Source organism: Ranitomeya variabilis, chromosome 6, assembly GCF_051348905.1.
Source record: "Ranitomeya variabilis isolate aRanVar5 chromosome 6, aRanVar5.hap1, whole genome shotgun sequence".
Lineage (NCBI taxonomy): Eukaryota > Metazoa > Chordata > Amphibia > Anura > Dendrobatidae > Ranitomeya > Ranitomeya variabilis.
Genome location: NC_135237.1, coordinates 367,812,992 through 367,840,684, shown reverse-complemented (window position 1 = coordinate 367,840,684; position 27,693 = coordinate 367,812,992). Strand labels below are relative to the sequence as shown.

At 44.2% G+C, this 27,693-nt stretch overlaps 1 protein-coding gene across 1 annotated transcript in view; it reads right to left on the bottom strand.

Annotated features, from left to right (window-relative positions):
• SCGN (secretagogin, EF-hand calcium binding protein) overlaps positions 1 to 27,693 on the bottom strand; it is a 95,898-nt gene that overhangs the window by 24,434 nt on the left and 43,771 nt on the right. Inside the window, exons 4-6 of the mRNA XM_077270004.1 lie at positions 15,028 to 15,117; positions 14,692 to 14,748; positions 1,129 to 1,206 (exon numbers count right to left, since the gene is read on the bottom strand). Coding sequence (XP_077126119.1) covers positions 1,129 to 1,206; positions 14,692 to 14,748; positions 15,028 to 15,117 — 225 coding nt within the window. The remainder of the gene's footprint in view (positions 1 to 1,128; positions 1,207 to 14,691; positions 14,749 to 15,027; positions 15,118 to 27,693) is intronic.

Genomic DNA, 27,693 nt, shown 5'->3' with positions numbered 1-27,693 from the left:
TTCGGAGATTTAGTTTTCATCGCGGCAGCTGAATGATTTTCAGCTATTAGCCGGGCTGAGTACATGTGGGGGTTGCCTGGTTGCTAGGGAATCCCTACATGTAATCAAGCTGGCTAATAGCTGTAAATCATTCAGCTGCGGCAATGAAAACTTAATCTCCGAACACTGACAAATACTCGGAGGTCACCCGAGCGTGCACAGGAAAACCCGAGCAACGAGTACACTCGCTCATCACTAGTGGCTATAGTTCAATTCTAATGGGTTATTTCAGAGCTCTGTTACTGAAATCATAGAAGATCCCAGAAGTCAGACTTTCGCCAAATCAGAACATGATCACGTGTCCAAATCATATGTCATAATTTGCAATGTTGATAATACACTTTAAATGTGTTTTCCCATGAACAAAGTTCATATTAATTAATAGATCTTGGAATGGAGATGGAAATTGACTTTTCCGAACAAACTGAAAGTCCTGTGTCCTACGGTGCTCTATTGGGAACACATTTCACTGACCACCAATGTACAAGGTATGAAAAACCGTTAGATGTCACACTACAGAACATTACGAGGAAGTAAGTGGGGCCATGCAAAATTAAATTGGCCTATTTACTGATGCTTAGGCAGTATGGAAAATTGAATATCATAGTATCCAAATTCACTGGAACTGTGAATTTCAGGAAATCCAACTATGCAAATTGTCAATTCAGAGAGGAAGAGGACAAGAACGCTAGCTTCACCTATTATAAGCAGCAATCCTTAAAGTTAATATCAACCCTTTAACGAGCCTTGTCATATTACTTAGGATAAAAGCCAAGCCAGAATCTCAATTTGCAGACACAGTGTTTTGAGGTGTTGAATCTCATCAGTGCAAAGTATGAGATCTGATTTAGCTAAGTGATAGGCTCAGGACTAAGGGGTAACATTTCTCCTTGATGAGAGTGACAAGCCAAGTATGTAATGTCAGAGTAGGAAACTGATAAGCCATGCATGCTTCTCTGGGTAATTAAATATGCAAATTATCTCTTCAGAGAGGAAGAGGACTAGAATTTTAGCACCACCAATTGGAAGAAGGATTGTCTAAAAGTAGATATAAATAATGATAATAATAGTAATAATAGCACAACTTACCATTGTATCGGTGTATTCATCCAGTTTATCACCAGGGATGTGCTTTTTATGTTGTGAGAAGAGATCTTGCAGGAAATTCTGATTTAAGAAGCAATAAATACTGTATAATCAATGGGGCAAGGAAGCCATTGCAATCTTCAGGACATTTGTTATGCTCCCCAATATGAGATACCACCTCAATCACAAGTGTTGCTTAGGCTATGTAAAAATGAAGTTTCCAAAAGAGAATTACAACACTGCATCCAATAATGAAATATTAATACCCTATCCAAAGTCTAGCTATTCTTCTTGATCCAAACCTTGATGTGATACACCAGTGTCATGTAAGATAATAAGTACATTTTCATATAATACATGTTCTGCAAAAAAAAGCATTTAACATTTATTAATAAACGTTGCATTGTTCGACATGCTTTCAATGTATGGAGCGATTTGCTTGGTGTAAGGACAGCATATTATTATGTTATGTGGCATTATCTCTAGCAGTGAGATGATTTTATTATAACTTCTGATTACCAATGCCATAATACATGTCAGAACCAAGACCATGAAGGTAAATTTTTATTCACAGTTTGGATAATGTAGTGACTGATAATATGTATATAGGTGAGAGGGAATGTTTATTAACCTCTTAACGACCACCGATACACCTTTTAACGGCGACAGTTAAGGGTACTTAAGCCAGAGACGCTTTTTAACGGCACTGTAGAATAAGGGTATAGCACTCCACAGAATCAGAATTTCTTTGGGGTCTTGGCTACCGGGGGTAGCAGAGATGCCAGAGAACATGATTCGGGTTGTTTTTTACCGACATTGATGTTACGATCACTGTTACTAATGGTATAACGGTGACCGCAAAAAATAAATTCAGATTTTCCATTTAATTTCTCTCTCCTCTGATGTGATTGAACATCAGAGGACAAATAGGGTCCCGCAATCTCCCCCGGTACCTCCATTGTCCCTGCAAACCCCCATGAAGTCCCCCAGACCGCTGGCATCTTGTTTTGGGAGAAAATGGCTGGCACCCTGCAACATTAGGAAATTTTTCCTATTGCTTCATTTTGATCACTGTGATAAATGTGAAATATTTATTTCAATTTTTCCGTTACAGTTGGGCTAAAGTGAGTTGGGATAAAGTTAGGGTTAGGGTTGGGCTAAAGTGATTTGGGCTAAAGTTAGGGTTAGGGTTGGGCTAAAGTGAGTTGGGCTAAAGTTAGGGTTTGGTTTGGGCTAAAGTGAGTTGGGCTAAAGTTAGGGTTAGGGTTGGGCTAAAGTTAGGGTTAGGGTTGGGCTAGGGTTAGGGTTATGGTTGAGATTACGGTTAGGGTTGGGATTAGGGTTAGGAGTGTGTTAGGGTTAGGTTTGTGGTTATGGTTGGGATTAGGGTTAGGGGTGTGTTGGGGATAGGTTTGTGGTTAGGGTTAGGGTTCGGATTAGGGTTAGGGGCATCTTGGAGTTAGGGATGTGGTTAGGGTTATGGTTAGGGTTGGGATTAGGGTTAGGGGTTTGTTGGGGTTAGCGTTAGAGTTAGAATTGGGGGAATTCCACTGTTTAGGTACATTGGGGGTCTCCAAATGCGACATGGCGCCACCATTGAGTCCAGCCAATTTTGAGTTAAAAAAGTCAAACGGTGCTCCCTCCCTTCTGAGCCCTGCCATGCACCCAAACAGTGACTTTTCCCCACATATGAGGTATCAGCATACTCAGGAGAAATTGCACAAATTTTGAGGTCCATTTTCTCCTGATATCCTTGCAAAAATAAAAAAATAGTTACAAAGTAATTTTTAGTGAAAAATTTAAAATGTTAATTTTTTCCTTCCACATGGCTTTAGTTCTTGTGAAGCACCTGAAGGGTTAATAAACTTCATGAATGTGGTTTTGCACACCTTGAGGGGTGCAGTTTTTAGAATGGTGTCACTTTTGGGTGTTTTCTGTTATGTTGACCCCCCAAACTCAGTTCAAATGTCAGGTGGTCCCTAAAAAATGGTTTTGCAAATTTTGCTGGAAAAATTAGAAATCACTGGTCAACTTTTCACCGTTATAACGTCCTAATAAAAAAAATATGTTTCTAAAATTGTGCTGATGTAAAGTTGACATGTGGGAAATGTTATTTATTGACTATTTTGTGTGACATCACTCTCTTATTTAAGGGTACAAAAATTAAAAGTTTGAAAATTGAAATATTTTCAAAATTTTTGCCAAATTTCTGTTTTTTCCATAAATAAACGGAAGTTATATTGAAGAAATTTTACCACTAACATGAAGTACAATATGTAACACAAAAAATTCTCAGAATTAGTGGGATACGTTGAAGCGTTTCAGAGCTATAACCTCATAAACTGACAGTGGTCAGAATTGTAAAAATTGGCTTGTCATTAGTACAAAATTGGTTCTGTCACTAAGGGGTTAAGCGTGCGTGTCATGGTCGCACTGTTCTTGACAGCCTAGTAGTTGTTAACAGCACTTCCCTGAACAGGCATAGCACAATCCAGTTTACCAGGTCCCAGGGGATTCCCTGGCCTCCACCCTTTAACCCCTGTACAGAAGGCCTGTTTCACACGTTAGCGGCTCCGGTACGTGTGGTGACAGTTTCCTCACATACCAGAGACACTGACACACGCAGACACATTAAAATCAATGTGTCTCTGCACATGTCAGTGATTTTTCGCGGACCGTGTTCCCGTGTGCAAAACACGGAGACATGTCTACGTTTCTTCGGCAGCACGGTCCGCAAAGCGTCCCGCACACGTGCACACGGAGAACAGTGTGCACTCTCCTCCGTGTGCTAGAGTTAAGCGCTGTCCCCTGCTTTTGGTGCTGAAGCCGGCATTCATTCCTTCTCCCCTGCAGCGTTCGCTGGAGAGAAGGAATGAAAAATCAAGGGGTTTTTTTTGTGTTTAAAATAAAGTTCGTGGTCACCTCCCGCCTCCCACCCCCTGTGCGCCCGCCCGCTTGCATTAACCCCTTCATGACCCAGCCTATTTTGACCTTAATGACCTGGCCGTTTTTTGCAATTCTGACCAGTGTCCCTTTATGAGGTAATAACTCAGGAACGCTTCAACGAATCCTAGCGGTTCTGAGATTGTTTTTTCGTGACATATTGGGCTTCATGTTAGTGGTAAATTTAGGTCGATAATTTTTGTGTTTATTTGTGAAAAAAATGGAAATTTATCTAAAATATTGAAAATTTTGCAATTTTCAAATTTTGAATTTTTATTCTGTTAAACGAGAGAGTTATGTGACACAAAATAGTTAATAAATAACATTACCCACATGTCTACTTTACATCAGCACAATTTTGGAACCAAATTTTTTTTTTTGCTAGGAAGTTATAAGGGTTAAAATTTGACCAGCGATTTCTCATTTTTACAGCAAAATTTACAAAACCATTTTTTTTTAGGGACCACCTCACATTTGAAGTCAGTTTGAGGGCTGAAAATACCCAAAAGTGACACCATTCTAAAAGCTGCACCCCTCAAGGTACTCAAAACCACATTCAAGAAGTTTATTAACCCTTCAGGTGCTTCACAGCAGCAGAAGCAACATGGAAGGAAAAAATGAACATTTAACTTTTTAGTCACAAAAATGATGTTTTAGCAACAATTTTTTTATTTTCCCAAGGGTAAAAAGAGAAACTGGGCACCAAAAGTTATTGTACAATTTGTCCTGAGTACACCGATACCCCATATGTGGTCACAAACCACTGTTTGTGCACACGGCAAGGCTCGGAAGGGAAGGAGCGCCATTTGACTTTTGAATGAAAAATTAGCTCTAATCATTAGCGGACACCATGTCGCGTTTGGAGAGCCCCTGTGTGCCTAAACATTGGAGCTTCCCCACATGTGACCCCATTTTGGAAACTAGACCTCCCAAGGAACTAATCTAGATGTGTGGTGACCACTTTAAACCCTCAAGTGCTTCACAGAAGTTTATAATGCAGAGCCGAGAAAATAAAAAATCATTTTTCTTTCCTCGAAAATTATTTTTTAGCCCACAATTTTTTATTTTCCAAGGGTAAAAGGAGAAATTGGACCCCAATAGTTGTTGTCCAGTTTGTCCTGAGTACGCTGGTACCCCATATGTGGGGGGGAACCACTGTTTGGGCACACGTCAGGGCTCGGAAGGGAAGTAGTGACTTTTGAAATGCAGACTTTGATGGAATGGTCTGCGGGCGTCACGTTGCGTTTGCAGAGCCCCTGATGTGCCTAAACAGTAGAAATCACCCACAAGTGACCCCACTTTGGAAACTAGACCCCCCAAGGAACTTATCTAGATACAGTATGTGGTGAGCACTTTGAAACCCCAAGTGCTTCACAGAAGTTTACAACGCAGAGCCGTGAAAATAAAAAATCATGTTTCTTTCCTCAAAAATGATGTTTTAGCAAGCAATTTTTTATTTTCACAAGGGGAACCGGAGAAATTGGACCCCAATAGTTGTTGCCGAGTTTGTCCTGAGTACACTGATACCCCATATGTGGGGGTAAACCACTGTTTGGGCACACGTCGGGGCTCGGAAGGGAAGTAGTGACTTTTGAAATGCAGACTTGATGTAATGGTCTGCGGGCGTCACGTTGCGTTTTCAGAGCCCCTGATGTGCCTAAACAGTAGAAACCCCCCACAAATGACCACATTTTGGAAACTAGACCCCCAAGGAACTTATCTAGATATGTGGTGAGCACATTGAACCCCCAAGTGCTTCACAGAAGTTTACAACGCAGAGCCGTGAAAATAAAAAATAATTTTTCTTTCCTCAAAAATTATGTTTTAGCAAGCAATTTTTTATTTTCACAAGGGTAACAGGAGAAATTGGACCCAAATAATTGTTGCCCAGTTTGTCCCGAGTATGCTGGTACCCCATATGTGGGGGTAAACCACTGTTTGGGTGCACGTCGGGGCTCGGAAGGGAGGGAGCACCATTTGACTTTTTGAATGCAAGATTGACTAAAATCAATGGTAGCGCCATGTTGCGTTTGGAGACCCCTGATGTGCCTAAACCATGGAAACCCCTCAATTCTAACTCCAACACTAACCCCAACACACCCCTAACCCTAATCCCAACTCTAGCCATAACCCTAATCACAACCCTAACCCCAACACACCCCTAACCCCAACACACCCCTAATCCCAACCCTAATCCAAAACCTAACCCCAACACACCCCTAACCAGGGCCGTATTTGCCATTAGGCACAGGAGGGCAGGTGCCTGGGGCGGCAGCATGCTGGGGGGCGGCACCCAAGCAAGGTGTTTTGTTTTTTTTTTTATTTTAGTTCGGGTTCTTAGTCTGGGGTCGGCTCGCCCACCCACCTCGGCTCAGTCAGTCTTCAGAGCGGAGATGTTGCAGGGAAGAGTCATGTGACCTGCCTGTGTCACGTGGTTCCTAGTTCTCCTCAACACCTAGCAGGAGCTTCTCCGGTTCACTGCAGATGCAGCCTGGCTCCTTGCTCTGCCGAGTGACCTCCAGCAGGTCAGTGCTGTGTGTCCGGTCTGGCTCCTCAGTCTGCTGCAGCTGGTGTGGGGGAAGGGGGTGGACTGCACAACTTGTTTTACTTATTAGAATGGGAGGCAGACTTTGTGCTGGGAGTTTTAGAAGCTACAGGAGGGATATGCAGCCCCCAGTCTCTGTGGCAGGGGTTACTTACTAGCTTATACCTGTGCAGCTTGAGTGGAACTACAGGTCCCAGCACACACTGCAGAGCCAAAGCTTAGTGGATGCTGCAAACCGGCTCCATGCATTAGAAACCTAGTGAGAAGCCTATGGTCTTACTAAATGTAACACAGAATTACTACACAATGTAACTGATCTCCAGGTGTCAAGACTTGAGCAAAATTGTTACTAGGAGACCGAACAGCGGCGGCATCAGTATGGATGTAGCGGAGCAGAGGCGGCATCAGTATGGACGTAGCGGAGCAGAGGCGGCATCAGTATGGACGTAGCGGAGCTGAGGCGGCATCAGTATGGATGTAGCGGAGCAGAAGTGGCATCAGTATGGATGTAGCAGAGCAGAGGCGGCATCAGTATGGGTGTAGCAGAGCAGAGGCGGCATCAGTATGGATGTAGCAGAGAAGAGGCGGCATCAGTATGGACGTAGCAGAGCAGAGGCGGCATCAGTATGGACATAGCAGAGCAGAGGCGGCATCAGTATGGATGTAGCGGAGCTGAGGCGGCATCAGTATGGATGTAGCGGAGCAGAGGCGGCATCAGTATGGATGTAGCGGAGCAGAGGCAGCATCAGTATGGATGTAGCGGAGCAGAGGCGGCATCAGTATGTATGTAGCGGAGCAGAGGCGGCATCAGTATGGATGTAGCGGAGCAGAGGCGGCATCAGTATGGATGTAGCGGAGCAGAGGCGGCATCAGTATGGATGTAGCGGAGCAGAGTCGGCATCAGTATGGATGTAGCGGAGCAGAGTCGGCATCAGTATGGATGTAGCGGAGCTGAGGCGACATCAGTATGGATGTAGCGGAGCTGAGGCGACATCAGTATGGATGTAGCGGAGCAGAGGCGGCATCAGTATGGATGTAGCGGAGCAGAGGCGGCATCAATATGGATGTAGCGGAGCAGAGGCGGCATCAGTATGGATGTAGCGGAGCAGAGGCGGCATCAGTATGGATGTAGCGGAGCAGAGGCGACATCAGTATGGAAGTAGCGGAGCAGAGGCGGCATTAGTATGGATGTAGCGGAGCAGAGGCGGCATCAGTATGGAAGTAGCGGAGCAGAGGCGGCATCAGTATGGATGTAGCGGAGCAGAGGCGGCATCAGTATGGATGTAGCGGAGCAGAGGCGGCATCAGTATGGATGTAGCGGAGCAGAGGAGGCATCAGTATGGATGTAGCGGAGCAGAGACGGCATCAGTATGGATGTAGCGGAGCAGAGGCGGCATCAGTATGGATGTAGCGGAGCAGAGGCGGCATCAGTATGGATGTAGCGGAGCAGAGGCGGCATCAGTATGGATGTAGCGGAGCAGAGGCGGCATCAGTATGGATGTAGCGGAGCAGAGGCGGCATCAGTATGGATGTAGCGGAGCAGAGGCGGCATCAGTATGGATGTAGCGGAGCAGAGGCGGCATCAGTATGGATGTAGCGGAGCAGAGGCGGCATCAGTATGGATGTAGCGGAGCAGAGGCGGCATCAGTATGGACGTAGCGGAGCAGAGGCGGCATCAGTATGGATGTAGCGGAGCAGAGGCGGCTTCAGTATGGACGTAGCGGAGCAGAGGCGGCATCAGTATGGACGTAGCGGAGCAGAGGCGGCATCAGTATGGACGTAGCGGAGCAGAGGCGGCATCAGTATGGACGTAGCGGAGCAGAGGCGGCATCAGTATGAACGTAGCGGAGCAGAGGCGGCATCAGTATGGACGTAGCGGAGCAGAGGCGGCATCAGTATGGACGTAGCGGAGCAGAGGCGGCATCAGTATGGACGTAGCGGAGCAGAGGCGGCATCAGTATGGACGTAGCGGAGCAGAGGCGGCATCAGTATGGACGTAGAGGAGCAGAGGCGGCATCAGTATGGACGTAGCGGAGCTGAGGCGGCATCAGTATGGACGTAGCGGAGCAGAGGCAGCATCAGTATGGATGTAGCGGAGCAGAGGCGGCATCAGTATGGATGTAGCGGAGCAGAGGCGGCATCAGTATGGACGTAGCGGAGCTGAGGCGGCATCAGTATGGACGTAGCGGAGCTGAGGCGGCATCAGTATGGACGTAGCAGAACAGAGGCAGCATCAGTATGGACGTAGCAGAGCAGAGGCGGCATCAGTATGGACGCAGGAGAGCAGAGGCGGCATCAGTATGGACGTAGCAGAGCAGAGGCGGCATCAGTATGGACGTAGCAGAGCAGAGGCGGCATCAGTATGGACGTAGCAGAGCTGAGGGAGTCGTGAGACGGCATCAGTATGGATGTAGCAGAGCAGAGGCGGCATCAGTAAGGACGTAGCAGAGCTGAGGGAGTCGTGTGTTATCTGGGGGAATCGTACTATTGTGGTTTCTTATATACCACATTTATTGGGCATCAGACGCCTCTGCTCACATTACGTCTTGTACTAATGTCCCAGCTTCAGCTCTGCTACATCTGATGGTTTACAGTTATGTGCAGCTATCCGCCTCTGATGTGTCCCATCTCCCCTCTCTAAAAGAGGACAGGGCTCAGCAGTTAGTGGAACTACAAGTCTAAGAATCTCCTTTATCAACACAATGGGACTTGTTTGATTATATTAACCCCTTCATGACTGGAACTTTTTTCGTTTTCCACTCCCCTTCTTCCCAAAGCGATAACTTTTTTACTTTTCCGTCAATATGGCCATGTGAGGGCTTATTTTTTGTGGGACTAGTTGTACATTTGAAAGACACCATTGGTTTTACCACATTGTGTACTCGAAAACGGGGAGAAAAAAAGTCCATGCGCAGTGAAATTGCAAAAGTGCTATCTCACCAAGAATTTGCGCCATTTTCCGAGACCCGTAGCGTCTCCATTTTTCATGATCTGGGGTCGGGTGAGGGCTTATTTTTTGCGTGCCGAGCTGACGTTTTTAGTGATACCACTTTTGTGCAGATACGATCTTTTTATCGCCCATTATTGCATTTTAATGCAATGTCGCGGCAACCAGAAAAAGTAATTCTTGTGTTTTGATTTTTTTTTTTTCCCGCTATGCTGTTTAGTGATCGGGTTAATTCATTTTTTTTTTTATTGATAGATCGGGTGATTCTGAACACAGCATTACCAAATATGTGTAAGTTTGATTTTTATTTTGATTTGGGTGAAAGGGGGTGATTTGAACTTTTATGTTTTTTTATTTTTAATTTTTAAACACTTTTTTTTTTTTTTTAACTTTTGAAATGCTTCAGTAGCCTCCATGGGAGTCTAGAAGCTGGCATAGCCTGATCGGCTCTGCTGCATAAAGGTGATGCATAGATTGCTCCTATGTAGTAGAATTACAGCATTGCTATGAGCGCCGACCACACGGTGGCACTTATAGCAATCCAGCATCAACAACCATAGAGGTCTCGAGGATACCTCAGGTTGTTATGGCAACGCAGCGCTGACCCCCGATCACGTGAAGGGGGTCAGCGCTGCAAGTATTTATGGCTGCGTGACGGAAGCTCTAGTTAAATGACCACTGTCAGCACGAAAAAAAAAAAAAAATAGAGAGCTACATGGGCATATACATAGATTTGGCCTCATTCATTCCCTATGGGACTTGCGGACATGTGCAGCACTTGCGGTTTTGCACTTTTGGTGAGACAAAAAAATACCGCTAGCGGCGTTTTTTTTCCATTGCTGCAAGTACCGCATTTGCAGGATCACAGCAAAACCGCAAGTGCCACACATGTCTGCAAGTCCCATAGGGAATGAATGAGGCCGAATGCAGTGTTACCGTGAGTGATCCGTTATGCGGCAGATGCGGAAAAACTGCCGGATCTGCCGCAAATGGCAAAAATCGCTGATGTGAAAGTAGCGTAAGTCACTGCCGACAGTCTCTGCATTAGTCATACTCACCAATGGGGGAGGCAGCACGAAAAGTGCCTAGGGCAGCATAAACTCTAAATACGGCCCTGACCATTTGGACCTGAGACAGGTGGGTATGCTAGTCGGTACTATAGATGACAATTTCATCCAAGTACGCCAACACGTTGATCCAGGGAACTAGTCTGATTGCCGTATGTGGAGTCGGGAAGGAATTTTTTTCCCCATGGTGGAGTTACTCTTTGCCACATGGGTTTTTTTTGCCTTCCTCTGGATCAACATGTTAGGGCATGTTAGGTTAGGCTATGGGTTGAACTAGATGGACTTACAGTCTTCCTTCAACCTTAATAACTATGTAACTATATATGTAACTATGTAACACATACTTCGGATGGGACTCTAAAACTATGTCCATCAACCTCTAAAATGTGGCCAGATCCCCATGTAAGAAAAAAGGCAAGAAGACATAGTGATGGAGACCATCCAGCATTATGAAGTCAGTCTTTTCTTTTGCTGAGTCTGTCAGAGGCACCTGCCAGTAACTTAGTCAGATCGAGTGTCGTGAAGTAATGGGTCTGCCTAGTCTCTCAGTAAGTTCATTAACCCGAGCCATTGGATAAAGGTCAAATTTTGACACTTCATTCAATTTTCAGAAATTGTTACAAAATCGGAACAATCCATCCGGCTTAGGAATCAGTATAATGGGACCAGCTCATTCACTACTGGACTTCTCAATAACTCCTAGCTAAAGCATTTTTTTCACCTCAACCTTGATGGCTTGCCCCCTGCCTCCGACACATGGAACGGTTTCATGCGTACCCTTACCTGAGGCTCAGTGACAATGTCATGGTGTATCACCGATGTACGGTTGGGCAGTTCTGAGAATACATCTGTATTCTGCTGCACTAATTTCCAAGCCTCCTGCTGCTGTTTAGAGAAAGAATTGCTTATCTTTACCTTGTTCCCGGCCTCCTCCCGGGCCGGTGTGAGAGGATCCACAGACATATGACTGGCGTCGTGTCTGTAACCATATATTCCTGGTCATTCCATACTTTTAACAGATTTACATTATATAGTTGCTTAGGTTTCCGCTTTCTGAGCTGATATACCTGTAATTTACCCTCCCAACGTTTTTGTGGACTTGGCCCAAGAACTTATTTACTGCAGTGGGCACTAAAACTAATGCCTTATCCCCTTTTTTAAAGGACCTGACTGTGGAAACACGGGATTCAGCGGGTGCCCTAGTCCGCAGGCTCGAGACCGCATGGACCAGGGAAAGCAAAAGGTGGCTACTTTGAAAACCCAAGAATATAAGACATAATTTCAGTTGTTTCACACTTTTTTGTTAAGTATATAATTCCAAATGTGTTAATTCATAGCTTTGATGCCTTCAGTGTGAATGTACAATTTTCATAGTCATGAAAATACAGAGAAATCTTTACACGATAAGGTGTGTCCAAACTTTTGGTCTGTACCGTATATATATATATATATACTGAAGCATACATATATATGCATAAAGCATATATAATAGTAAAATTAATTTTTAAAAAAGGCCCCTCAACAAAAAGTTAAAAAAAGCGCATTACTATGGTGAAGACCAAAGAGCTATCGAAGGACACCAGAAACACAACTGTAGACCTGCACCAGGCTGGGAAGACTGAATCTGCAATAGGTAAGCAGTATGGTGTGATGAAATCAACTGTGGGAGCAATAATAAGAAAATGGAAGACATACAAGACCACTGATAATCTCCCTTGATCTGGGGCTCCACGCAAGATCTCACCCTGTGGGGTCAAAATGATAACAAGAACATTGAGCAAAAATCCCAGAACCACACGGGGGGCCTAGTGAATGACTTGCAAAGAGATGGGACCACCGTAACAAAGGCCACCATCAGTAACACACTGCGCTGCCAGGGACTCAGATCCTGCAGTGCAGACATGTTCCCCTGGTTCAGCCAGTACATGTCTGGGCCATCTAAAGTATGCTAGAGAGCATTTGGATTATCCAGAAGAGCATTGGCATAATGTCATTTGGTCTGATGAAACCAAAGTAGAACTGTTTGGTAGAACCAAAACTCGTTGTGTTTGGAGGACACAGAATGCTGAGTTGCATCCAAAGAACACCATACCTACTGCATATATTTCAAGGGCATTGAATATGAAACGTGGATGGGTCTTTCAGCATGATAATGATCCCAAGCACACTGACAGGGCAACTAAGGAGTGGCTTCCTAAGACGCATATGAAGGTCCAGGAGTGGCCTAGCAAGTCTCCAGATCTCAACCTCATAGAAAACCTTTGCAGGGAGTTGAAAGTCCGTGTTTCCCAGCGACAGGCCCAAAACATCACTGCCCTAGAGAAGATCTGAATGGAGGAATGGGCCAAAATACCACCAACAGTGTGTGCCAACCTTGTAAAGACTTACAGAAAACGTTTGACCTCTGTCATTGCAAACAAAGGATATACTGTATAACAAATACTGAGATGAACTTTTGATAATGACCGACCAAATATTTATTTTCCACCATAATTTGCAAAATAAATCTTGCCAAAAATAAAATTGTGATCTACCTATGATGTCAGTTACAGGTCTCTCTCATCTTTTTAAGTGGGAGAACCTGCCCAGTTGGTGGATGACTAAATACTTTTTTCCCCACTGTATATATTACACAATTTGCCCTCCAGGCTATCATGCAAGATTTCTGGGGTGCATATGTTTTATTTATAGCTGTTTGTTTCCACTGCACCCCCTGGCAGAGCTAATCTGGGTCTGCTAGGATCAAGCACCACTGGTATGATGGGCAGAGACCCATGGGAATGCTGATGCTTCTGTTCTATATATAGCACTCACTGACTGCTACATAGCTGGCTAAAGAGAAGACAGAAGTGGTAATAAACCCCTTCTATCTTTTCCCTAAATTTATGGCTGTGTATCATAGCCAGACACTAAACCTGCTTCTGCTAGAGCACAAATTTTAACACCACAATGTAAATGTCGTGGGGTTAAAGCCCAGGATCAAGCACTGTAAATTTATGATGCTTGGCCGTTATTGGGTTAATGGTTAATGACTAGTGTTGAGCGATACCGTCCGATACTTGAAAGTATCGGTATCGGATAGTATCGGACGATACCCGAAAAATATCGGATATCGCCGATACCGATACCCGATACCAATGCATTTCAATGGGACGCAAAGTATCGGAATGGTTCCCAGGGTCTGAAGGAGAGGAAACTCTCCTTCAGGCCCTGGGATCCATATTCATGTGTAAAATAAAGAATTAAAATAAAAAATATGGATATACTCACCTCTCCGGTGGCCCCTGGATCTTACCGCTGTAACCGGGAGCCTCCGTTTCTAAGAATGAGCGCGTGAAGGGCCTTCGATGACGTCGCGGCTTCTGATTGGTCGCGTGACCGCTCATGTGACCGCTCACGCGACCAATCAGAAGCCGCGACGTCAGCCGCGACGTTATCGAAGGTCCTTCACGGGCTCATTCTTAGGAACGAAGGCTCCCGGTTACAGCAGTAAGGTCCAGGGGCTGCCGGAGAGGTGAGTATATGGATATATATGGATATACTCACCTCTCCGGTGGCCCCTGGACCTTACCGCTGTAACCGGGAGCCTCAGTTCCTAAGAATGAGCCCGTGAAGGACCTTCGGTGACGTTGCGGCTGATGTCGCGGCTTCTGATTGGTCGCGTGAGCGGTCACATGAGCGGCCACGCGACCAATCAGAAGCCGCGACGTCATCGAACGCCCTTCACACGCTCATTCTTAGAAACGGAGGCTCCCGGTTACAGCGGTAAGATCCAGGGGCCACCGGAGAGGTGAGTATATCCATATTTTTTATTTTAATTCTTTATTTTACACATTAATATGGTTCCGATACCGATTCCCGATACCACAAAAGTATCGGATCTCGGTATCGGAATTCCGATACCGCAAGTATCGGCCGATACCCGATACTTGCGGTATCGGAATGCTCAACACTATTAATGACTGATTACGTTGGCATTGTCATAATCTATATTTATTGTTACTGAATAATTAAAGACATATGGTTAGAAAATAATGTAACAGTAATAAGCAAAAGATAAATACCCTGAGCTCCACAGCAGAAATAAATCCACTGCTATCTTCATCATATTTCCGCCAAATCTGAAGAAAAAAATATGTTTTATAATACAGTGTTTTGCAAAATATAAATAAGTAATATTAGATTAGTTATTTATTATTAAATTAGCAAAGCCTTTCTTTTCTTGGACAAGTGTGGTCTTGTTTCTAGAAATCAAAGACCCCTCCTTCTTTATATATTTTTTATTTTACATTCTGAACAACCCACTCCTTTAAATCTTAGTGTACAATGATTTTCTTAGACTGTTAATAAATGTAGAAATTACATGCATTTACAGACATTACCAAGTCAGTCATACCTACCCGCATAAATTCCACACTATTATCCAAAGGGGTTTCTCTACGGAAAAGTAACAGAAAATTTTCATCCTCTGGTAGAATCATGTTGGCAAGCTGGAGCAAAAAAAAATAATATTAGTAGAAAGACTTCAGTAAACCCATAAAAATCCCTATTTGTGTAATTTTACAATAACAAATATGCCTCTGTGTGAGTTTCAAATTCAGATTGAGGACCTAAGGGGGAACATTTCTCCTTGTGAAAAGTGCCAAGCCAGAGTAAGGAAACTTACAGACCATGCAATGCTCCCTGGGAAATAAAATATGCAAATAGCCTCTTCAGAAAGGAAGAGGAGTTGAACTCTATCACAACTTATTGGATGTTGCAATCCTGAAAGTCAATTTCTACCCTTTTAACATGGCATAAGATATCAATGCAAACTAGGCACTTACCATAATTTGCAGATACGTGTTTCGGGGTGTTTGTTCCTCATCAGTGCAAAGAAGAAGATTTGCTTGGGCTAGGTGAGACGACGTTGATACTGACTTTAAGGACTGCTACATCCAATACATAATGATCTATTTCAATTAATCTTTCTCTCTGAAGAAGTAATTTGCATAGCTAATTTCCCAGAGAAGAATTGCGTGGCCTATGAACCTCCTTAGGGTGACTTTGCACTCTTCATAAGGCCAGAGTCACAAGACTGTAGATATGAATTGGGTCGATTATGCTAATGACACTCCGATCAAACTCTGATTTGAGTTTGCTCAGAGTGTCAGATTAATGTGATGCGATTCTCTTGGATGAGTGAACTGTAGCACACTGTGAAGGCGCAGATAGAAAACATAATTTCTCTGTCTTCTCCATTATGTGAGCCCACGGAATTCTGGCCTAAGGAAAAACATTCCCCTTTAGCCCCACAGTCAGTCTTCTCACCTAGCCAAATCATATCTTCTGCTTTGCACTCATGATCGGCAAACATTCCTAAACAAGTCTCTGCAAATGGAATGTCTGTTTTGGCTTCTTACCTAAAAGAGATTTTTCCACAAACAAAAGTTAATTTTAATCATTAGATTTTGGAATCATAATAGCTTCCACAATTGGATGTGTTTAATAAATAAAATGTTCCTGTGCTGAGATAATCTTATAAATGTGCCCCTGCTGTGTACTGTGTAATGGCTGTGTCTGACTGTACAGGAACATGGTCTGATCATACCACAGGTCCTGGGCTGGGGAGGAAGCAAACGGGAGTATACAGACAGGACAGTATGGGATAACAGCTGATTCTTTTTGTGAGGTAAAACATTTTCCTGCCTGCTTTTAAACAATGTTTTACTTCAAAGAAAGAATCAGATGTGATTTCCTGCGGTAATATCAGTATACTTTATTTTGTTTCCTCCCCTGCCCAGGAGATGTAGTATGATTAGACCATGTTCCTTCGTGGTAAAGGCCCCGTCACACATAGCGAGATCGCTAGCGAGATCGCTGCTGAGTCACAAGTTTTGTGACGCAACAGCGACCTCAGTAGCGATCTCGCTATGTGTGACACGTACCAGCGACCCGGCCCCTGCTGCGAGATCGCTGGTCGTGTCGGAATGGCCTGGACCTTTTTTTGGTCGTTGAGGTCCCGCTGACAGCGCTGAATCGGTGTGTGTGACAAGGATCCAGCGATGTCTTCACTGGTAACCAGGGTAAACATCGGGTTACTAAGCGCAGGGCCGCGCTTAGTAACCCAATGTTTACCCTGGTTACCAGCGTAAATGTAAAAAAAAAAAAACAGTACATACTCACCATCTGATGTCCGTCAGGTCCCTTGCCGTCTGCTTCCTGCTCTGACTGACTGCCGGCCGTACAGTGAGAGCACAGCACAGCAGTGACGTCACCGCTGCGCTCTGCTCTCACTGTACGGCGGCACTCAGTCAGAGCAGGAAGCAGACGGCAAGGGACCTGACGGACATCAGATGGTGAGTATGTACTGTTTGTTTTTTTTGGTAACCAGGGTAAACATCGGGTTACTAAGCGCGGCCCTGCGCTTAGTAACCCGATGTTTACCCTGGTTACCCGGGTGCTGCAGGGGGACTTCGGCATCGTTGAAGACAGTTTCAACGATGCCGAAGTCGTTCCCCTGATCGTTGGTCGCTGGAGAGAGCTGTCTGTGTGACAGCTCCCCAGCGACCACACAACGACTTACCAACGATCACGGCCAGGTCGTATCGCTCGTCGTGATCGTTGGTAAATCGCTATGTGTGATGGGGCCTTAAGACACAGCCATTACACAGTACACAGCAGGGGCACATTGTATTTAAACGCATCCAATTGTGGAAATTCTCATTATTCCAAGATCTATTGATTAAAATAAACTTTTGTTTGTGGCAATACCCCTTTAACCCCTTTACCCCCAAGGGTGATTTCCACGTTAATGACCAGGCCAATTTTTACAATTCTGACCACTGTCCCTTTATGAGGTTATAACTATGGAATGCTTCAACGAATCCCAGTGATTCTGACATTGTTTTCTCGTGAAATGTCTGTGATATGACTTGCGTTTATTTGTGAAAAAATGGACATTTGGCAAAAATGTTGAAAATTTTGCAATTTTCCAACTTTGAATTCATCAGCACAGTTTTGGAACTAAACATTTTTTTGTTAGGGAGTTATAAGGGTTAAACGTTGACCGGCGATTTCTCATTTTTACAACATCATTTTTTTAGGGACCACATCACATTTGAAGTCACTTTGAGGGGTCTATAGTAGTATTCCGTATAGTACGTCCAATGCCAGAAAGGAGTTAATACTTGTGGCAAAGCCCATTAAAGCATCCATATTGACTTTTTGGATTGCTACATCCAATAGTTGGTGCTAGAGCTCAAGTCCTCTTCTGCTCTAAAGAGGCTCTTTGTATTAATACAAATTGAATAATATTGGGGTAGCACAGCCATTCTATAAATATTGTACATCTGATTATGATTTTTAATAGATTCTCAATGAGAATTTCTCATGTTAGATTGGATCAAGTCTAAGCATCCAAGGCAAAAATTAGCAATGCCAGTCAGTATGTAATATCACTAAATGTTAGAGAATTCCCAAGCACCTTTCAATAACAACATACTACAAAAAGAAGCTAGTTTGTAAAAAGCAATATAGACTACTTTTGAATACAAAGATAACAATGGAATCAATTGTTGGACGTGTTCATATAAGTCTCTGTTCACCTGTCCATTTTACTATTCCATATGGCTGTTCCAAAGAGAACAAACGGAATTGGGATCCTGTGCATTCCTTTTTCGAACAGAAGGGGCTCCATTGATTTATTTGTTTGTTGATTATTTTTAGAACAAAAGAACATGTCTGCATTCAGGGACTTGTTTTCTATTCTAAAAGAATGACACCAAACTCACACCAGACGGACCCTGTTTGAATCAGGAATTCACTGAATCCTTTTGTATATTTCGTTAGTCTGTTCTAAAAGGAACAGACAACTAGAATAATAAAACAGAGATGTGAACAGCATCTACAACTTGTGGAATATTTGCTAATACATTTCACTTGTATTATTTCCTAAAATTAGACCCTCTTAAATATGTAATCTAGACAGATTTTGGGGGCGGATTGTTATTATGTTGCTTTGAGTTAGATAGTCTTCAAACCTTCAAAAGCAAGTGTAAAGTGTGCTGAGGCATAAAAATGCTTCTCTGCACCTGAAGTTAATGTTGATTTTATGTCAAGATTTGGGCATGTTTGTCCCCAAGAGTATTTCAGATACTAAGTAAATGCAGCTACAGTTCAGCTGCTGGAAAAGGTCTGGTGGACAGGGGGCATGTGTGCTGTCTGTCTCATGTCAAATCCACAGCTAAAGGTGTTCTGCATTAGTCAGTTTTTGGCAGCTTCATGGGTTTTTTTTTACTTTAAGAATAGTTGATGAGCCAGAGGAAGCAGTATAACATATGTTAGAAAATAAAATATTCTTATTATGAGCAAAATCACATAAAAGTATTTGTTTGTCTAAAATGTTGTCAATATCAGATAATCTGAAATAATATATCAACATTTAGATAACTGTCAAGTGATCTTGCATGTACCCATCAAAAGAATGTTGTTAAACAATCTATAGTATATTGTTCTAGTTAATCAAAGAGATCATATGTGTATGTATATTTTTATATCCATATGTGCAGTTATAGTTTCTTCTTTTTGTTTTATTATTTTAAGGTAACATAATTAGGGTTTGTTTAACAGAAGTATATACCACCTTGTAAAGGTGCTCCTCACAAAATTAGAATATCACCAAAAAGTTAATTTATTTTAGTTCTTGAATACAAAAAAGTGAAACTCATATGATCTATTTCAAGTGTTTATTTCTGTTAATGTTGATGATTATGGCTTACAGACAATGGAAACCCAAAAGTCTACTCAGTAAATTAGAATACTTTGTAACACCAGCTTGAAAAATTATTTTAAAATCCGAAATGTTGGCCTACTGAAATATATGTTCAGTAAATGCACTCAATACTTGGTTGGGGCTCCTTTTGCATCAATTACTGTATTAATGCGGTGTGGCATGGAGGTGATCAGCCTGTGGCACTGCTGAGGTGTTATGGAAGCCCAGGTTGCTTTGAGCCTTCAGCTCATCTGCATAGTTAGGTCTGGTGTCTCTCATCCTCCTCTTGACTATACCCCATAGATTCTCTATGGGGTTAAGGTCAGGCAAGTTTGCTGGCCAATCAAGCACAGTGATACTGTTGGTTTTAAACCAGGTATTGGTACTTTTGGCAGTGTGGACAGGTGCCAAGTCCTGCTGGAGACATTTCCATTTCCAAAAAAGCTTGATGGCAGAGGGAAGCATGAAGTGCTCTAAAATTTCCTGGTAGACGGCTGCTCTGACTTTGGTCTTGATAAAATACAGTGGACCTACACCAGCAGATGACATGGCTCCCCAGACCATCACTGATTGTGGAAACTTCACACTAGATCTCAAGCAGCTTGGATTGTTTGCCTCTCCACTCTTCCTCCAGACTCTTGGACCTCGATTTCCAAATGAAATGTAAAATTTACTTCCATCTGAAAACAACACCTTGGACCACTGAGCAACAGTCCAGTTCTTTCTGTCCTTGGCCCAGGTAAGATGCTTCTGGCGCTGTCTATTGGTCATGAGTGGCTTGACACAAGAAATGTGACACTTTTACCCCATGTCCTGGATACGTCTGTGTGTGGTGGCTCTTGAAGCAATGACTCCAGCAGCAATCCATTCCTTGTGAATCTCCCCCTAATTTTTTAATGGCCTTTTCTTAACAATCCTTTCAAGGCTGTGGTTATCCCGGTTGCTTGTTACCTTTTTCTATAACACTTTTTCCTTCCAATCACCTTTCCACTAAAATGCTTGGAGACCTAGCAGCGACCTTTTGTGGCTTACCCTCCTTTTGGAGTGTGTCAATGACTGCCTTCTGGGTATCTGTCAAGTCAGCAGTCTTCCCCATGATTGTGGAGCCTACTGATACAGACGAAGGGACCTTTTTAAATGCTTAGGAATCCTTTGCAGGTGTTTTTTGGTAAGTATTCTAATTTACTGAGATAATGACTTTTGGGTTTTCATTGCCTGTAAACCATAATCATCAGCATAAACAGAATTAAACACTTGAAATAGATCACTCTGTTTGTAATGACTATATATAATATGAGTTTCACTTTTTGTATTGAAGAACTGAAATAAATTAACTTTTTGATGATATTCCAATTTTGTGAGAAGCACCTGTATATACAGAGATTCTGTTTCATGCAGAGCTTCAATTTCCATGCTTAGCTCAAATCCAAAGAAAACAAATTTATTTGGCAATTCTTAAAGTTGTTAATGTTTTGGTCCTACATATAGACCTTCATCAGAACTGAAGAAGAACATTTAAAAAAAAGGGCTAAACAAACATGCTTCTTCGAACTGGATTGATTTCTCAGACATGCAACATTATTCTTAGACCTCTGAAATCCATGGTCCTTCATTGGTCTAGTTAACAACCCAGGTGCTGCCAGCACCTGCTTTCTCAGCTCACTGGCCACCCTCTGAGATTCTAGTGATAGGGTCTTTTGTGGAGAGAGAAAGGACATTTGCTTGGCATTAGCCAGAATTTATAGGTTAAGAAGTGAACAGGCATAGCATATGAGATATCCAACCCAACTTGGACTTTATTGCACTTCTATTAGTTGCAATAAGTGAATACTGGTTCATATTGCTCAGGTTATATGAATGCTACGCTTGTATATTTTGAATTAGATTGTAAACTATGTTATGACTTGCAGATTTAATAAGATCACATATGAAGAATGACTTTTTAAAAGCATTATAAAATACACTCCTCAACATTGAAATTGTAATGCTAAGAATGAAAAATCACGGAATCTATAGTAATTTAAATAATAACCAAATGATGAACAAAATGGAAACTAAATCTTCAAATAATCTCCACTAATTCAGATATATGCACACACTTACACGCCTTGGCTACTATCAAGGATGTTACTAAGGGTTGATGAATGTTCATCACTTAATGTACTTGAGCATGCAAATCTTCAATATCCGTTACTGGTAGCTCCCTTTTCAATTGCCGACCAATGACGTCCCATATGTGCTCGATGGTTGACAAGTCTGGCAGTGCTGCATGCCTTGGAAGCACTTTTAGTCCACCCAGGCTGCCCACATAGCACAAGCAACATGCAGCCTGGCATTGTCATGTTGAAAAACAGCTCCAAGGACATTTTGGAGAAATAGACTGCAACCCTCAGCTGTCAGCTTTAGCAAGGTTGGTTATCAAGAATAGAGGGGTCCCCAAGCTGTATCTTTAAATTATTTAAATGAATAATTTAAAAAAACAGAGTGGGGTTACCCCCCATTATTGACAACCAGAGACCAGAAGAGGGGCAAGTCTCTTCCCAAAACAGTCCCATAAGGAAGGGTCTTTACTAGAGATAAGCAAACCCGAACATTATAGTTCCGCATCCGTACCAAACACCTACTTCAAGGACACCAAGCACGAACTTCACCAGGAAGTCCATGGTACTATTCGGGTTCGGCCCCCTGAACACCAGGTGTTTGTCGCACTGTCATGCGCATGACAGCGTGGCAAAAACCACTTCTGATCGGTGGTAAAATCACCACCAGTCAGATAGCCGCGGTTCCATGCTGTCAAATGACAGTGTGAGCTGCAGCTGTGATCGGATGTATAAAGTTTACCTCTGGTCACCGGTGTCAGCTGATGAGTAGTGTTGAGCATTCCGATACCGCAAGTATCGGGTATCAGCCGATATTCGCGGTATCGGAATTCCGATACCGAGTTCCGATACTTTCAGTATATTGGATACCGGAATCGGAAGTTCCCATAATTCAAAGAGCTAGAATTCAGGCAATGAGGTATCATTAGAAGTGTGGGCACATCCTGTTCTGCATGTTAGGCATGTAACTACTGGCATGGCTGTGATTGGCTGCTGAAATTATGTCATGATGCACTATAAAAGTCGCAGTCGCCATTTTGGGTTCACTCTGCTGTGAATTCAGCTAGGGACAGGATGCTGTGTTCTGACTGAGGGCCAGTTTAGAGATAGCGATTTGCTTCATTGTGCTTTACCCAGGCTAATTTAGCAACCGCTGTGTGAGAACCTTGTTTTTGCCTTGCAGTGCTGTTCACGGCTGTCTGCAAGGTGTCTTTGTGAGTGCAGCTCACTCTGTAGTCTGGTCTGCAGCCACTGCTGGTTGTAGCCAGCTCAGGGTGTGTCACTCCCTCATACCGTTCCATTGTCCTTTTTGCAATTAGTGCAGCCTGCTGCACATTTTTTCAAATTTATCCTATTAGTGGCTTTCGATCCGTATCCTGCTAGATTGTGGAAAAACACTATATAGGATTACATAGAGGAGCTTTTTTGGCCTTGCAGCGCCATTCACAGCTGTCTGCACTGTCTCTGTGTGAGTGCAGCTCACTCTGTAGTCTGTTCTGCCGCCACAGCTGGTTGTAGTCAGCTCAGGGTGCATCACTGCCTCATACCGTTCCATTGTCCTTTTTTTCAATTAGTGTAGCCTGCTGCACATTTTTTCAAATTTATCCTATTAGTGGCTTTCCATCCGTATCCTGCTAGATTGTGGAAAACACTATATAGGATTACATAGAGGAGCTTTTTTTGGCCTTGCAGCGCCGTTCACGGCTGTCTGCACGGTCTCTGTGTGAGTGCTACTCACTCTGTAGTCTGTTGTGCCGCCACAGCCAGTTGTAGTCAGCTCAGGGTGCGTCACTGCCTCATACCGTTCCATTGTCCTTTTTCAATTAGTGCAGCCTGCTGCACATTTTTTCAAATGTATCCTATTAGTGGCTTTCCATCCGTATCCTGCTAGATTGTGGAAAAACACTATATATGATTACATAGAGCAGCTTTTTTGGCCTTGCAGAACCGTTCACAGCTGTCTGCACGGTCTCTGTGCGAGTGCAGCTTACTCTGTTGTCTGTTCTGCCGCCATAGCTGGTTGTAGTCAGCTCAGGGTGCGTCACTGCCTCATACCGTTCCATTGTCCTTTTTTCAATTAGTGCAGCCTGCTGGACATTTTTTCAAATTTATCCTATTAGTGGCTTTCCATCCGTATCCTGCTAGATTGTGGAAAACACTATATAGGATTACATAGAGGAGCTTTTTTTGGCCTTGCAGCGCCGTTCACGGCTGTCTGCATGGTCTCTGTGTGAGTGCTACTCACTCTGTAGTCTGTTCTGCTGCTACAGCCAGTTGTAGTCAGCTCGGGGTGCGTCACTGCCTCATACCGTTCCATTGTCCTTTTTCAATTAGTGCAGCCTTCTGCACATTTTTTCAAATTTATCCTATCAGTGGCTTTCCATCCGTATCCTGCTAGATTGTGGAAAAACACTATATAAGATTACATAGAGGAGCTTATTTTGGCCTTGCAGCACCGTTCACGGCTGTCTGCACTTTCTCTGTGTGAGTGCAGCTCACTCTGTAGTCTGTTCTGCCGCCACAGCCGGTTGTAGTCAGCTCAGGGTGCGTCACTGCTTCATACCGTTCCATTGTCCTTTTTCAATTAGTGCAGCCTGCTGCACATTTTTTCAAATTTATCCTATTAGTGGCTTTCCATCCGTTTCCTGCTAGATTGTGGAGAAACACTATATAGGATTACATAGAGGAGCTTTTTTGGCCTTGCAGAACCGTTCACAGCTGTCTGCACGGTCTCTGTGCGAGTGCAGCTTACTCTGTAGTCTGTTCTGCCGCCATAGCTGGTTGTAGTCAGCTCAGGGTGCGTCACTGCCTCATACCGTTCCATTGTCCTTTTTTCAATTAGTGCAGCCTGCTGCACATTTTTTCAAATTTATCCTATTAGTGGCTTTCCATCCGTATCCTGCTAGATTGTGGAAAACACTATATAGGATTACATAGAGGAGCTTTTTTTGGCCTTGCAGCGCCGTTCACGGCTGTCTGCATGGTCTCTGTGTGAGTGCTACTCACTCTGTAGTCTGTTCTGCCGCCACAGCCGGTTGTAGTCAGCTCGGGGTGCGTCACTGCCTCATACCATTCCATTGTCCTTTTTCAATTAGTGCAGCCTTCTGCACATTTTTTCAAATTTATCCTATCAGTGGCTTTCCATCCGTATCCTGCTAGATTGTGGAAAAACACTATATAGGATTACACAGAGGAGCTTATTTTGGCCTTGCAGCACCGTTCACGGCTGTCTGCACTTTCTCTGTGTGAGTGCAGCTCACTCTGTAGTCTGTTCTGCCGCCACAGCCGGTTGTAGTCAGCTCAGGGTGCGTCACTGCTTCATACCGTTCCATTGTCCTTTTTCAATTAGTGCAGCCTGCTGCACATTTTTTCAAATTTATCCTATTAGTGGCTTTCCATCCGTTTCCTGCTAGATTGTGGAAAAACACTATATAGGATTACATAGAGGAGCTTTTCTTGGCCTTGCAGCATCATTCACGGCTGTCTGCACGGTCTCTGTGTGAGTGCGGTTCACTCTGTAGTGTGTTCTGGGAAAAAAAAAAAAAAGTTTATAAAGTTCACCAAACACTCCACTTTACTGTTGTGTAGGCCACATTAGCTCATATTAAAGTCTAGTCCACACTTGATAAAATTAGTGTTTCTTATACCTGTTAGCAGCTGTTCAGGAATAAGCACACTAAGCAATTAGTGCTTTTCTGCATATCTTTATCAATCTACCAAGATGAAGAAGGCAGGGAGTAAGGCATGTGGGCGTGGGCGTGGGTGTGGAGGTGGAGCAGGGAGAGGACATGGGGATTCTGGGCCTGCTGCGGGCACCGGTGACTCATCATCCCCCAGATTTAGCAGGGAACAGTCCTTCATGCACAGCTTTGTTGGAGCTTGCCGTACCCCGCTGCTGCAGGACAAATTGAAGCCGTTGTCGGATGGATGGCAGCTAATGCATCGACTTCAATTAGTGCCACATCCTCTCAGGCACAGGGCACTGAAGAGCACCCATCTGTCTCTTCACCACCTGCCAAATTGCCCAGGCAGTCATAGAGCCCAGGACAGGAGCCATCTCTACTTCTGTTCTCTGAATCTCTTGGCTTGGAAAGTGGGGGCCAGCCAAGCAGCATTCGAGAAATGGAAGAAGAGCCAGTATGCAGTGATGCCCAACTGCTTTGTCTCTCTGAATCTGAAGAGGCAGGTGGGCCAGTGCCTCCGGTCTGCACACCTCAGTAAGCATCTGATAATGATGAGACTCAGGTGCCACTTTCCTGTGCGTAATGTGCTGCCGAGACTACCCAGGAGAAGCAGTTGGTGGAAGAGGGTAGTGTAGATGATGAGGTCCTTGACCCATCATGGCGTGAGGGACAGGAAGGTGGTGGGAGCAGCTCTGAGGAAGAGATTCCCCGAATGGCCCAAAGAGGGAGAGGGAGGGGGAAGACTGTGTTGCCTGTAGCTGTCATGTCAGACACTGTTCAGACCAGGTCGTCTGACAGACAGCGGTAATTCCGCGTTTGACCACTGTTTGCTCATTGGCGTTGGCTAGTTTTCGTCTGGCTGCTCCGGGGTTAATTTATCTGATCCTCGGATTGGAAGCTGGGCCATGCCCATTTCCTTTCAATGGTTCTCCTGATCTTTGGGCGTCGCCGATTATAGCTTCTGTCTTATCCGTAGTTATCTCGGTCCGGAGTGGAGAGCTGGTTGTTGGAGAATCGTTGCTGGTGGTGTATTTTCCCTTGTCATATTTACTCCTTCCTATATTTGTATTTATTTTGCCCTGCACCTTTATAGTGTATTCCTGAGTGACTGCGGCGTGGTGTATATTTTCCTTTATCCTTGTTTGTTATAACTGTGGGTATTGGTCTATTGCATTCACTGGGTGGTGGGCGGTGGTGTTCAGTCTAGGGCTGAATCAGAAGTCAGGGTGAGGGTGGAGGCCTGAACATGCACACCTTCAGTGTAAACTTCAGGTAGAGGGTCAGACAGAGATTCCCTAGTCTGAGGGAAATTGCAGGGGCCCGGGTTATTAGCTCTCGCCCTCCTTGTATCCCCGTGACAGTAGCCTCCCCTTCGGCACCCATTAGGAGCATGTCTCTTCCAAAAGCCAAAACAGGCGCTCCCAAGACTTGCAGTGCCTGGTCCTTTTTTGACACAGTTGCAGATGACATTTGCTTAGTCAAATGCAAGGTATGTCATCAGAAAGTCAAAAGAGGGAAAAGTGTCAGCCACCTCAATACCACAAATATGTGGAAACATGTGCGGTCCAAGCACGCGGTGGAGTTACAAAAACACACTGAAGACCTAGGCCAACCTACAGCGGCACATACCACTTCTTCAGCTCGTGTTGTAGCCTCTTCCTCCAGCTCACACGCAGCTGGTTCGGTGTTGTCCAGAGACCCAGTGTAATTCCACCCACAGCACCACGTTCCCAGTCATCCTCACACTCCCAGCCCAGTCTACAGCCATCGGTAGCACAGGCATGGGAGAAAAGGCGGCCATTCTTGGCAAACCACCCCCGAGCACAGGCTCTGAATGCTGGCATTCCAAACTACTGCCCCTTGAAATGCTGTCATTCAGGCTGGTGGAGACTTATCTCTTCCATTAATTGATGGCATTGACAGTCCCACAATACAACATGCCCAGCCGCTTTTATTTCAGCAGGCAAGCCGTCCCTGCCCTGTAAAAGCATGTGGAGGGAAACATTAAACATGCGCTACTAAACACAATCAGTAGCAAGGTCCACCTCACCACCGATGCGTGGACCAGTCACCATGGACAGGGACGATACCTTTCCCTCACTGCCCATTGGGTTGATGTTGTGGAGCCGGGTACAGATCGTGAGAGTGGCGCTGGACGTGTTCTGCCAACTCCAAGGATTGCAGGAATCTAGTCTGTACACATTGACTCCTCATACTCAAGTTCCTCTGAATCAGCGCTGCAGGAGCCGTCACAGTCCACCTCCACCTGGACCCGTGAACGCTTACCTGTTATGACCGATATGAGCACAGCTGTGGCCAAACATCAACAGGCCATATTGAAATTAATTTATTTGTGGAATCGAAGCCACACAGCGCAGGAGCTCTGGAAGGCCATCAAGCAGGAGAGCGACATGTGGTTTGTGTCAGCGAATCTCCAGCCAGGCATGGTAGTGTGTGATAATGGCCGAAATCTGGTGGCAGCTCTGGGCCTAGGCAACCTCACTCACATCCCATGTCTGGCACATGTGCTCA